A 12,770-nucleotide genomic window follows, 5' to 3' on the forward strand; every position below is an offset into this window, starting at 1 on the left:
GGTGCCATTTCAGACAGCCCATGACTTAACAGATGCAGAGACACTGATGACTAACCTTGCTGTGCTGTGCGAGGTGTTTTCTGTGTCCTGTAGCTGTGCTGCTGTGTAGCGCTCTGTGTGTTCCGGACGTTGGTGGTGTTCCAGCGCGTAGGCTTTGGGATGACCCTGCGAGGAGCTGGGGTCTCCAGAGGGCTCTTACCCTCTCCTCCCCTCTGTTGGCTAGATGGGTCTGGAGATGCTTCAGAAGAAGAGGAGATACAAAGCAGATGACATACAGTACCAGTTAAAAGTTTGGACACACCTACTCATTCAAGGGTTTTTCTTTATTTGTACTATTTTCTACATTGTAGAATAATAGTGAAGACATCAAAACTATGAAATAGGACATATGGAATCATGTACTAACCACAAAAAAAGTGTTAAACAGATCTAAATATATTTTAGATTCTTCAAAGTAGCCACCCTTTGCCTTGATTACAGTTTTGCACACTCATGGCATTCTCTCAACCAGCTTCATGAGGTAGTCACCTGGAATGCATTTCAAATTAACAGGTGTGCCTTCTTAAAAGTACATTTGAGCCAATCAGTTCTGTTGTGATAAGGTAGGGGAGGTATACAGAAGATAGCCCTATTTGGTAAAAGACCAAGTCCATATTATAGTACGCTCAAATAAGCAAAGAGAAACAAAAGTCCATCATTACTTTAAGACACGAAGGCCAGTCAAAGCGAAAATTTCAAGAACTTTGAATGTTTCTTCAAGTGCAGTCGCAAAAACCATCAAGCGCGATGATGAAACTGTCTCTCATGAGAACCACCACAGGAAAGACCCAGAGTTACCTCTGCTGCAGAGGATAAGTTCATTAGAGTTACCAGCCTAGGAAGTTGCAGCCCAAATAAATGCTTGAGTAACACACATCTCAACATCAACTGTTCAGAGAAGACTGCGTGAATCAGGCCTTCGTGGTCAAATTGGTGCAAAGAAATCACTACTAAGGGACATCAATAAGAAAAAGAAACATGCTTGGGCCAAGAAACACAAGCAATGGACATTAGACCGGTGGAAATCTGTCCTTTGGACTGATGAGTACAAATTTGAGGTTTTTGTTTCCAACTGCCGGATCTTTGAGATGCAGAGTAGGTAAAAGCATGTGTGGTTCCCACCGTGAGGCATGGAGGAGGTGGTGTGATTTTGTGTTGATGCTTTGGTGATGACACTGTCAGTGATTTATTTTGATTTGCTTAACACCGTTTTGGTTATGACATGCTTCCATTTTTGCAAAAGAAAATTAAATTCACTGCTCGACTGAGAGACCAAACAGATAATTAGTCACACTATTATTGCACACAGAGTGAGTCCATGCAACGTATGAAGAAAATGTTTACTCCTAAATGTATTTAGGCTTGCCATAAAAAAGGGGTACATTTATTGAACTCAAGACATTTAAAACTTTTAATTTGCCATTCATTTGTTACAATTTCAAAAAACATACATCCACTTTTATATTATGGGGTAGTGTATGTAGGGCAGTGACAAAAAAATTATATACATTTTAATACATTTTCAATTCAGGCTACAACACAACAAAATGTGGGAAGAAAAGTAAAGGGGTGTGAATACTTTCTGATGACAGATCTCAATGCCATTCTCATCATTTGTTTCAATGAGGCAACTGACTCAGGAAACGAAGCACCCTACCTGTGGCTGGAACAGCAGGGGAAGAGTCTGCAGCATCAAGGTGGGTAATATGAACGTGACCGGGAAGGTCCTGAGGAAGCCGAGGGTCTGGATGTACAGAGGCAGCAGGGCCAGTGTTCAGCATGGAGGGTGAGGGCACAGGGGCGTGGCCAGTCACTACACTCAGAGCAGAGCCCAGGAGACGGTTCTGAGAGGATGAGAGGGCATGGATGGAATGGTCAGAACTATTATTGAATGACTAAAAGTAAAAAGAGTTGAGTATAGCGGTGATGAAACATGCAATAGAAAAAGAAGAAAACCGAACACCACACTACTTGAAACACTACAGACATACTCAGACTGTGGGACTGTATAAAGATGTGTACAACTTTAGGGGTCCACATAAATATACTCTTACATAACTTCATGCAACGATTAGAATGACAGCAACTTATTGAGGAAAATATTACTATCTGTAGCACTCAAGTGAAGGCTCAGTGCTCCTCCGTCCCTACAGTACCTGCAGCTCCATCTGTTGGCTCTGGATCCACTCCAGGTGCTGTAGTCTCTGCTGGGTCACGGTATTGAGCTGCTCCTCCAGCTGGGTCACCCTCTCTGATGCTCTGTCCTCTCTGGCCTCCTGAGCCCTGCCTGGGTACCTGTCTGACTCCAGAAGCCTCTGTAGCCCCCCCCACACCTGGGAAACACATGCCTCCATGTCACTCTGAGCCTGGAAAAAGAAAGAAAGACAGAAACAAACCATTAGGCACCCACATTCAGTCCACTAAGCATTTTATGTAGACTCTGGGGGGTTTGGACTTACAAAAGCTTTCTCAGATGGCATCATAATCTCAGAAGGACATAGAAAAAAATAACACATAACTGCTCTGCTACAACAATACCTTGATGAGTGGTGCTGTGGCAGCAGCTGTGACCACGGCTGCAGTGGAGGCAGCTCCCGTATCCCCTGAGAGGCCAGAAACAAGCTGGGGCTCCTGACTCGATAGTGGCCGCTGGTCCAGTAACTGCACCTTCACTTCTCGCCTCAAGGGGGCAGTCTGGGACCTGAGAAAAACAGTATTGAATGGAGTCCTCATGACTAACACCGAAAGATTTGGGATGTACAACTGTGTTGCAATGTAGACAAACATTACAAACACAAATACATCTGGCATGTAAAAAGTGAAAATCATCCCACAGCTTTGTGCCATGCTTACCTCTGTCTTAGAGCTGCCAGGATTGCCCCTTTGCCACCAGCAGCATATCGGGATATTAGCAGATCATGGTCTAAGGGACAATCCAAGAGTGGGGTTAGGATACAAAATGGCATAGGGTGAACTCGCAAAGTATTGGGACAGTGACAATATTGTTCGTGTTTACCTCTGTAGTCCAGCACTTTGAATTTGAAATGATACAATTACTATGAGGTGCAGACTGCCAGCTTTAATTTGAGGGTATTTTCATCCATATTAGGTGAAACGTTTAGAAATTACAGCACTTTTTGTACATTGTTCCCCCATTTTAGGGGACCAAAAGTATTGGGGAAAATGTATTAAAGTAATCAATAGTTTAGTATTTAAGTCCCATATTCCTAGCACACAATTATTACATCAAGCTTGTGACTCTACAAACTTGTTGGATGCATTTGCTTTTATTTTGTGCCCAATAGAAATTAATGGTATTTGGAGTTATTTTTTTATTGTAAACAAGAATATAACATAATAGAATGTGGATGCTACCATGATTACAGATAATCCTGAATAATGATGAGTGTGAAAGTTAGAAGCACAAATATCATAGCTCCAAGACAAGCTAACCTCTCACCATTACAATAACAGGCGATGTTAGCATTTATGATATTAATATCTCTGTAACTTTCGCACTCATCATTATTCATGATTCATTCCGGGTTATTGGTAATCATAGTAACATCCACATTAATGTAGAATTGTTTAGAAACATATTCTATTCTTATTTCGAATAAAAGTATCTCCAAATACTCTCAAATTAAAGATCACAGTCTGCACTTTAACCACAGTCATTGTATCATTTCAAATCCAAAGTGCTGGAGTACAGTGCCAAAACAACAAAATCACTGACCCAATACTTTTGGAGCTCACTGTATATGAAGTAGCCAGTAGATAATCAATGCCAGCATGCTGTCCAGTACATCACAGGTTTAGCCCAAGGACACTTACCTTTGTCCTCACTGCCCTTAGGTTGAACAGAGGTCAGTGTTTCTTTTCCATCTATACTAGGAACCTGAAATTGGAAATGAAATGACACCAGTTTAAAATGTATTATATTTGTATGGGTGACATACTTGTGAGGCACACACTTCTCAGAAAAAAACAAGCTAGAAGACATCTTACTTTGGACTCGTTTTGCGGGACTCTTTTTATCGGACTCTTTTTGCATGCTCTCGTTCCCTCTGGAAAAGACAACATGGGAAGAGCAAAATGTTGGTCAGACTGAAATCAATGGCATATACAACTGCAATACAATATAACAGTTTCACTGGCCTTATAACAAGTGTGGGTTTACTAAGCCTACCAGAGGGTGAAACTGATGGCAGGTTTGCTTGCAGGGCAGGAGGCACATGCCTGTGCTCTTGTTTCCTTGCTTGTCTTTGCTTTTCGATCTTTGGTGGCTCGTCAAGAAGAGAGGACTTCTTCACTGTTATCTTTACATTGTCTGTTTTATTAGATACGGTGGACAACGACCCCAAATCCCTCTGCCCTTCATAGCTCCGCTCAGGAAAGTGAATCTTTGTTGCACGAATCAAGACGTCTCCAGCATCAGAACTTGAAGTGGATTCGTCAAGGTTTATATTCCTTGCAAAGTTCAGAAGTTCATTCGATCGGCTCAGAAGAGTATGAGCCATATCTAATCGACTCTGACGCTCAGTTGATTATCTAGTAGCGAGCACTGCAGCAGAGTAGAGTATGATAGCTAGTATGCTCAACACCAGACCCGATCAGGCGTTACACATAACATTGTTGTTACTAACCGTGGGAGTTGATATAGATAAATAAACAACCACTGTCGTCATTTTCCTTAGGAAGTCGAACATTCAAATATCCCGCTTCACGCTTGTTTAATGACGACTTTATGCTAACAGTAGCTAGCTACTAACGTTAGCTGGCTAACACCTCTAAACAGTTGAAAGCACAACGCGACAAAACCCAGTAGGAAGTAGCTAGCTAGACCTATGTAATTTTGAACAAACTGAATTCGTTGCAACCCGAGGTCAGAATCGAACGATACATAATAGCTTCACAACTGCTAGCTAACGATGGAAAATATGAAAACACAGCAACTGTTGCTGACAACAATAACTTCCGGTCAACGACCAATCCTCTCTCCGCGATAAATATCGCCATCATCTGCAGGGCATGATAGGGACTCCATGGATGAGGAAACATTAATCCAAAGAGAACATATATTAATCAAATATTAAATAATTAAAAGTATTTGGTTGACCATTATTTATATTAGATAAAAGGTGGTATAGCGAACAACAGGATAATGAGGTACTGAATATTTTAATTACCTCGTGTTACACCGGAGTGTTTATGTAGTGACACAAAATTCATCTTTATTTGACATTTCGGTTATTATTTTCGACAATTTACTTTTCGATTTTGAGTTCCATACATAACCCCACGAACGTATACAATATTTAATATTATCCTAGAAATATTTGTTTGTTTTAAAAACTATTTTTAATTTCCAATATCTGGCCTTTCAAGCCTCTCAAAACTGTTGGTGCCGCAGCCACTGCAGTCCCCTTTTCACAACGTCACATGTCCTTCGGAATCTGGGTGGGTGAATTACTTTTTTGCTGTGTTAAAGAAAATGTGATTTATTATGCATTTTGTGCACACAACTTGATATCAACATGTATGTAATGTCTTCAAATGCTTCACTTGACCTTCAGAACTGCGCTATGTAGTTAGCCTGTTAGGGACCTTTTAACGTTAGCTGTCCACTAAGCTAGCTAGCTAACTAACACGGCTTAAACTATGTAGTAGCTAGCTATGGAATGGTCAGTTATGAATTCGTGGTCAGGTGTCATGTATAGCTAATCAACTAATACCCTGTAGCTATCTTGGTAATTCAGTACTCCCAATTCCTAGCTAGTTATAACTAGTGAACGGACATCATAGCTACATAACAATGGATAGGGCTGTCATTCAATCGATTACATTCATGGGTGTAACTTTAATCCAACAGAAATATCGTCCATTTGAACCACCATGTCTATCCAGGTGACAGAAGCGGACCAGGTTAAACAGGTATGTAAATTGAGGATACTCGCACCCCAGTGGAGACTGGTGACTTGAAAAATTGAGGAGGATGGGAGACTCACGGTATGTTTCAAAGTCATCAAAGACGAATTATTTTAACCTAAAGCATTTAATAAACACATTTATAGTACAGTATTATGGGGAAGGGGGATGAGAGGGCTACTTAAACAGTGTTGGAAAGGGATCACAGCAGTGATTGAATGAGGGTATGAGGCATGAGTTGAGGTGTTCAGAGGCTTGACCAGTGCAGGACAGGATTTTACTAGGAAGACAAAAAACAATAACAAGACACTACACAGTTAGACAAGAGCTAAGAATGAGTTAGTCCAAGCAAGGAGTAAAATCGTTGATGTGTAATAATGTGATTGTGTATGTGATTGACTACATACAGTAATGAGAGAAAAGTGATAGGGGTACTCGCAGTGTTTGGAAGGGAAACATTCAACGTGCCAGTGGATGAGAGGGCACATGAGACGCTGTGGCTTCTGTTCATGTCAGGAGAAAGTTGACAATGGTAGTGGAGTGGAGTAGTCATCACCTCTTAATCAGGGAACAGGAGGGGAGTTGGCTGTAAATACAAATAGCAGATACATTCCGTTACAGCTGCGCCATTGTAAGTTTGGATGACGAGTTTCTTTATGAAGTTAAACTCCGACATCTCAAAATTCATAAAGTCAAACACAGACTGTGCATCCTGCCCACTTGACACCTCAAAGTATCCCAAGAAATGTTCCCGAATAAAGCCCTGATCATCCACATACCTGACGATAACTGACAACTGCAAGCAGACTGGTGGCACCATAGGTCCCAGAGTGGTGGGGCAATTTTACCCCCTGGGGCCTGGAGTTTTTCCTTATATAGTAACCTAACTAGGAAAACTCTGGACCCTATAAGATGTGACTGATTAATCAGTTGTAAAAAGGTTGTATATGGGCTATTAAGGGACCCGTTTTTCATATTCAAATCACATGGCTTTAACTCCTGGAAAAAAAAAACTCCTGGCCCTTGGGGGGGATGAAAACCCTCTCAAACTGCAGCTACCTTGTATTTGTTCATATAAATTATATTTTGACTAGATTTGGAGGGGGATTTCCTCTACCCAGACACATAGACAATAGAACTCACAGGGCTGAGCTTTCTTTATGCATGTTTGCATCATGCAGGCCTATGCAACTGTAGGCCTTGTACATTTTTTTAAATGACTCACATCTGCTATCACTATTATGTTGATTGATTCATTCCAGGTAATAATTTTGGATTAAAAACGTATAGGCAGCCTAGCCAGCCAAATTTGGAATATAATCCAAATTTGATCACATTCACATTTTCTCCTGACACAAATGGACTATAAATACATAACGTTACCAATTAGTTTACCATGACCAGATGGACAGGGTGCATAGGCTGTATGTAGCAGCTCTTATTAGGAGCCTGCAAGTTGATCAGATGGAAAAATAGTCTTGTTTTCATCCCATACAACATGTCAGATTGGGTGTAGCCTAGGCTGCTGCAACATTTGTCATTTGTTTTTTTTAGATTGTGTTATCATCTTTGCTAAATAAATACCGGAGGAAAGTGCACAGCCTATTTGAGCGCACGTGAAAAAATGTGCTGCCTCAACCTCTCTAATCTAACTTTTAATGGATTATGTGATGGAAGCTATCAAATCATTCGGAATTGTTTTCAACATCCCAGAAAAGCATGTAAAGCATCGTAACGTGCAATTACAGGCGGCTTGATGATAGGCTCCCTGTTAACCAGCTATACATTTGATACCAGTTGGTATTGAGTGCCCTCACCTTTTCATCAGTCATGAAACTGATCTCAGGCAGAGGTCGACCCCCGCTTTTAATTTGCACCTTATCCATGTACCCCAGATAATGAAACTGGTTCTTCAACAAAAAGTCCACAACGTTTTCGTCAGCATTGACCATTCTACTGTTCGGGCGGAGAAAACTGCACACTCGCGCTGGTAGCTAGCTAGCTACTGAAGTTAGTGCAATTTATTTACATTTACCTTGCTAACTGGACACACAAAATTAAGTTCTAAACCCAATAAGAAAATTATAATGACCTCCTCCATCTCCTGTAATTTAAAAAACTCATTTGAATTGAATAATGTCCCAAAAATGCTCAACTGTCACTCTTCACGCTTAATCTCTATTCAACAATGTCACCAAACCTCTCAACACAGAACCCATATAATGCTCTGTGGCACAATCCCAATTCAACACACAAGGTTCATTCTCTGACCATACATATATGATTGGATGGACAACATGTCAGTTCATACTGCAAAAGCTTTGATTGGTTGGAGGACGTCCTCCGGAAGTGGTCAAAAGTAACAGTCAGTATCTAGTGTGGCCACCAGCTGCATTAAGTACTGCCGTGCATCTCCTCCTCATGGATTGCACCAGATTTGCCCGTTCTTGCTGTGAGATGTTACCCCACTCTTCCACCAAGTGTACCTATGATGCACCTGCAAGTTCCCGGACATTTCTGGGGGGAATGGGCCCTAGCCCTCACCCTCCGTTCCAACAGGTCCCAGACGTGCTCAATGGAATTGAGATCCGGGCTCTTCGCTGGCCATGGCAGAACACTGACATTCCTGTCTTGCAGGAAACCACGCACAGAACGAGCAGTATGGCTGGTGGCATTGTCATGCTGGAGGGTCATGTCAGGATGAGCCTGCAGGAAGGGTACCACATGAGGGAGGAGGATGTCTCCCCTTTAACGCACAGTGTTGAGATTGCCTGCAATGACAACAAGCTCAGTCCGATGATGCTGTGACACACTGCCCCAGACCATGACGGACCCTCCACCTCCAAATCTATCCTGCTCCAGAGGTTTCGGTGTAACGCTCGTTCCTTCGACGATAAACGCAAATCTGTGAAGTGAAGAGCACTTTTTACCAGTCCTGTCTGGTCTAGCGACAGTGGGTTTGTGACTATAGCGACGTTGTTTCCTGTGATGTCTGGTGAGGACCTGCCTTACAACAGGCCTACAAGCCCTCAGTCCAGCCTCTCTCAGCCTATTGCAGACAGTCTGAGCACTGATGGAGGGATTGCGAGTTCCTTGTGTAACTCGGTCAGTTGTTGTTGCCATCCTGTACCTGTCCCACAGGTGAGATGTTCGGATGTACCGATCCTGTGCAGGTGTTGTTACACGTGGTCTGCCACTGCAAGCTCTCCGTCCTGTCTCCCTGTAGCACTGTCTTAGGAGTTTCACAGTACGGACATCTCAATTTATTGCCCTGGCCACATCTGCAGTCTTAATGCCTCCTTGCAGCATGCCTAAGGCACGTTCACGTAGATGAGCAGGTACCCTGGGTATTTTTCTTTTGGTGTTTTTCAGAGTCAGTAGAAAGGCCTCTTTTAGTGTCCTAAGTTTCATAACTGTGACCTTAATAAAGCTGTTAGTGTCTTAACGACCACTCCACAGGTGCATGGTCATTAATTGTTTATGGTTCATTGAACAAGCTTGGGGAACCGTGTTTAAACCCTTTACAATGAAGATCTGTGAAGTTATTTGGATTGTTACGAATTATCTTTGAAAGATAAGGTCCTGAAAAGGGACGTTTATGTCTGTGGAACTGGGTGAGGCCGACCGGCCTCCTAGGTTTTGTAACAAGGACGGCACATAATAATGGCTGGAACAGAGCGGATGGCATTAAACACATGAAAACCATGTGTTTGATGTATTTGATACCATTCCACTAATTCCGCTCCAGTCATTAACACGAGCCCATTCTCCCCAATTAAGGTGCCACCAACCTCCTGTGGTGTGCGTGTATAATGATTATGTTATCGTGTGTCTCTCTTTTCACAGTCCCCTCTGTTCCATAAGGTATGTTTTTATCTGTTTAATATGTATGTGTTCACAGTTTAAAGAATTTCTTGGCACCTACAACAAACTCACCGAGAACTGCTTCATGGACTGCGTGAAGGATTTTACCACAAGAGAAGTCAAGTCAGAGGAGGTAGGTTGATTTCCTGCATGTCTTCAAGACTTAGGTGATGTTCCTCCGCTCACACGTTGCTGATGCATGTCAGGTCTTATAACGCCTGGATAGGTATTTTATGTATGAGCTAGAGTCGCGTTCCCCTGCTCAGACGTTGCATGCATCAACCAATGGTTGCATACCATATCAACTGTGCTGTCGGACACCAGATTGCTATAACAATATGGTTTGGTTAGCTGATACGCCTGGATAGGTATTTTACATAAGGTCTAGCTCACATGTTTCAGCAACGTCCATATGTATAGGGCAATTCCACGGTAGCAGAATGTATGTCAAACAAAACCAATGATTGCAAAGTTAAACAAACCATAGAAGTCTATGCACAATGACTACTTTTTAAAACAATTTCCAAATAAAATTGTACAAAAACACATTTACTATAAAATAGAATGGTAACAGAATGATGTTTGTGCTGTTACCAAACTTTATGGATCATGTCCCAAGCTGATTTTGAATGGCATTCAAAATTATATCCTAAATTATATCAGCTTTTCATGATTGTCTTCTTTTTGTAAACCATCATAGAAGGCATTGGGTAGAAGTAAATTAATCCACAAAAAAAAATATATTTTACATGTCTTAAATTATCAAGGCCATTCAAACATGATCCAGGAAGTAGGCGGGGCTTTCATACTGTATCTGGTGCCTAATTTGAATGTCCTGGATCTACATTTACTATGTTACTTCTAGTCTGAGACCAGGCTGCAATGTCATTCAACTTTGTAGCAGATGTCTCTTTCCATTCATCAAATTGCACTGTATGTAGTATTGTGGAATTATTTTGGAGTGGACGAACATGTGCAGGTAGCAGACTGCACAGTCGATGACTTGGCACACAACAATTGGTTGATGCATGCAAGATCTGGGCAGGAGAACACGACCTCATACTTATTACTGAGTAGTAGGCCATATTTCCAAATACTGTCCCGTCATTCGAGGCTCTGTAGTAGGTAATCTCATCCTTCAGAAGGTTCTCTCTAGCAATCGAGCCTGGGGACAATGTTAAGTAATGGGTCAAATAGGACACAATGTGGCATCATTGCTTATCAACAAAATGTTGTCACTGAATGTTCCTGTATGTTGTCAAATTTCACATTGTACCAGGTTAGCTTTTTTAGAGTAGAAGCCTTTGCAGTGGTACAGCAATATTTGGAGAGGTGTGATTGTGTGATTGTGTCATTGTTTCCACCTCAGTCCACCTGCTCGGAGAGCTGCCTTCAGAAGTACCTAAAGATGACCCAACGCATCTCCATGCGCTTCCAGGAGTACCACATCCAGCAGAACGAAGCCCTGGCTCAGAAAGCAGGCTTAATGGGACCACGGTAGACAAATTCTGCCCTTTACACGCCAGGAGTCGCCCATCCAGTCTGGTCCCAACTCAATGTGAATCAGTGGATGGCTAACACCAGCCACAAACTTGTCCTTGTCTACCTCCTCTACTTCTTAGGCTGGGGCTGATGACTGCTTGGACACTTTTATCCAGAAAAGCCTGATCATGATGTATGAGATCATGTTGAGTTGCGATCCAGGCAGAACATGAGATAAAAATAAAGTAGCTACTTTTGTTTTTATTCAAGTCTGATTGTTGAATAAGGTAATGACAATCCTGGGTATTAGTTTCTCTATCCTATAATGCCCATTTGTTCTCTGAAATGTTTCTGCACCATTCATTAAACTAAATTGTACATTGGCATACTGCTAAATTACCCATTGTATAATGTCCTGTTTGACCTTGAAATCACTGCTTTCTGTTGGTAATGGATTGTCACAATGACAACTGTCCTCACTTGAAGGTCATTGGCCTAGAGATGCATAACCAGAGGTTGAAGATTATGAACCGGGTAGTCTGGGTTCTGGATGCTGATTGGTTTACACAGCATTTGTGTATCAGACAATATACCATAGGTATGAATGACTCAACCTTACTGTTCGATTTGTGTTGGTAACCAGTTAATTAACCAATAATTAAGGCACCTCGGGTTTGTGGTATATGGCCAATATACCACAGTTGAGGGCTACTTCCAGGCACTCTGCTCTGATGATTTTCACTAATTGATATTTTGACCAATAGGATTAGATGTGATTGGTCAACAGGCTGACTGTAAATGCATCTCAGGTAAAACAAGATGAGTACTGCTCAGCTGTGTTTACGTACAGATATTTCTCCAGAAAATGTAAAAAAATAACAGTAAGAATTTAGCAGAGGTGGCTGCAGGACAATCCCTGGAGACATTTGTCTCTCCTCAATGACCAGTATTGCACAAGGGAAATCTTTAACTTTTATTAGAAATGGAGAGCTCTGCTTATTTTACAAAGATACAATGGCTTTGCTCAGGGAATCTTAATACCTTCATCTAGGAATCCCTAGATCAACTTCGATTTTAAAGAAGTACATTTTTTCACAATGAAATCAAGTCAAACAAACATTTTAAAATGTTCTGAATGCTTCCATTCTATTCTACGGGGTTCAATATATACACTGTGTGCTAACGTTTCTACCAACTTGACAGAAAAATAAAGGTTTTAATATACTGGTACAAAGATGAGGTTAAAAATAATAAATCATCCTTTACAGTTTGTAAAATGTATTTTTCAAATACATGGTTTTGGACAATATGTACAAAAGAAACAAATCATAGGAAACCCCTGGGCTTAACATACATGCTTCTTATGCAACTTTTAATTGGTCAGAACTCATGTTGAAAATAAGATGTTTTAAATAAAATACAAGTACCAAGAAACAAAGTGAAAAAGTGAAGGCCAT

General features: G+C 41.4%; 2 protein-coding genes across 3 annotated transcripts in view; one reads left to right on the top strand and one right to left on the bottom strand.

The window, feature by feature from the left end:
- Positions 1–5,215, bottom strand: part of kiaa0586 (KIAA0586 ortholog) — a 138,127-nt gene extending 132,912 nt beyond the window's left edge. For both annotated transcript variants that reach the window (XM_042329913.1, XM_042329912.1), the window contains exons 1-8: positions 4,229–5,215; positions 4,048–4,106; positions 3,874–3,937; positions 2,893–2,962; positions 2,578–2,740; positions 2,196–2,405; positions 1,697–1,883; positions 56–238 (exon numbers count right to left, since the gene is read on the bottom strand). In XM_042329913.1, the coding sequence (XP_042185847.1) occupies positions 56–238; positions 1,697–1,883; positions 2,196–2,405; positions 2,578–2,740; positions 2,893–2,962; positions 3,874–3,937; positions 4,048–4,106; positions 4,229–4,559 (1,267 nt within the window). In that variant the 5' untranslated portion in view covers positions 4,560–5,215. The remainder of the gene's footprint in view (positions 1–55; positions 239–1,696; positions 1,884–2,195; positions 2,406–2,577; positions 2,741–2,892; positions 2,963–3,873; positions 3,938–4,047; positions 4,107–4,228) is intronic.
- Positions 5,216–5,346: 131 nt separating this feature from the next.
- Positions 5,347–11,712, top strand: timm9 (translocase of inner mitochondrial membrane 9 homolog). Its single transcript, XM_024437044.2, has 4 exons — positions 5,347–5,499; positions 5,912–5,973; positions 9,869–9,964; positions 11,201–11,712. The coding sequence occupies exons 2-4, from the start codon at positions 5,935–5,937 to the stop codon at positions 11,330–11,332; spliced, it is 267 nt and encodes an 88-aa protein (XP_024292812.1). The 5' UTR covers positions 5,347–5,499; positions 5,912–5,934; the 3' UTR covers positions 11,333–11,712.
- The last annotated feature ends 1,058 nt before the right edge of the window (positions 11,713–12,770 follow it).

This window comes from Oncorhynchus tshawytscha, linkage group LG11, assembly GCF_018296145.1.
Source record: "Oncorhynchus tshawytscha isolate Ot180627B linkage group LG11, Otsh_v2.0, whole genome shotgun sequence".
Classification (NCBI taxonomy): Eukaryota; Metazoa; Chordata; class Actinopteri; order Salmoniformes; family Salmonidae; genus Oncorhynchus; species Oncorhynchus tshawytscha.

Excerpts from the sequence above, each read along its gene's own strand:
- timm9 (XM_024437044.2), top strand. The coding sequence starts at position 5,935 with ATGTCTATCCAGGTGACAGAAGCGGACCAGGTTAAACAG. Across the intron at positions 5,974-9,868 it reads AAGCGGACCAGGTTAAACAG|TTTAAAGAATTTCTTGGCAC; the intron begins GTATGTAAATTG and ends ATGTGTTCACAG. Across the intron at positions 9,965-11,200 it reads GAGAAGTCAAGTCAGAGGAG|TCCACCTGCTCGGAGAGCTG; the intron begins GTAGGTTGATTT and ends TTTCCACCTCAG.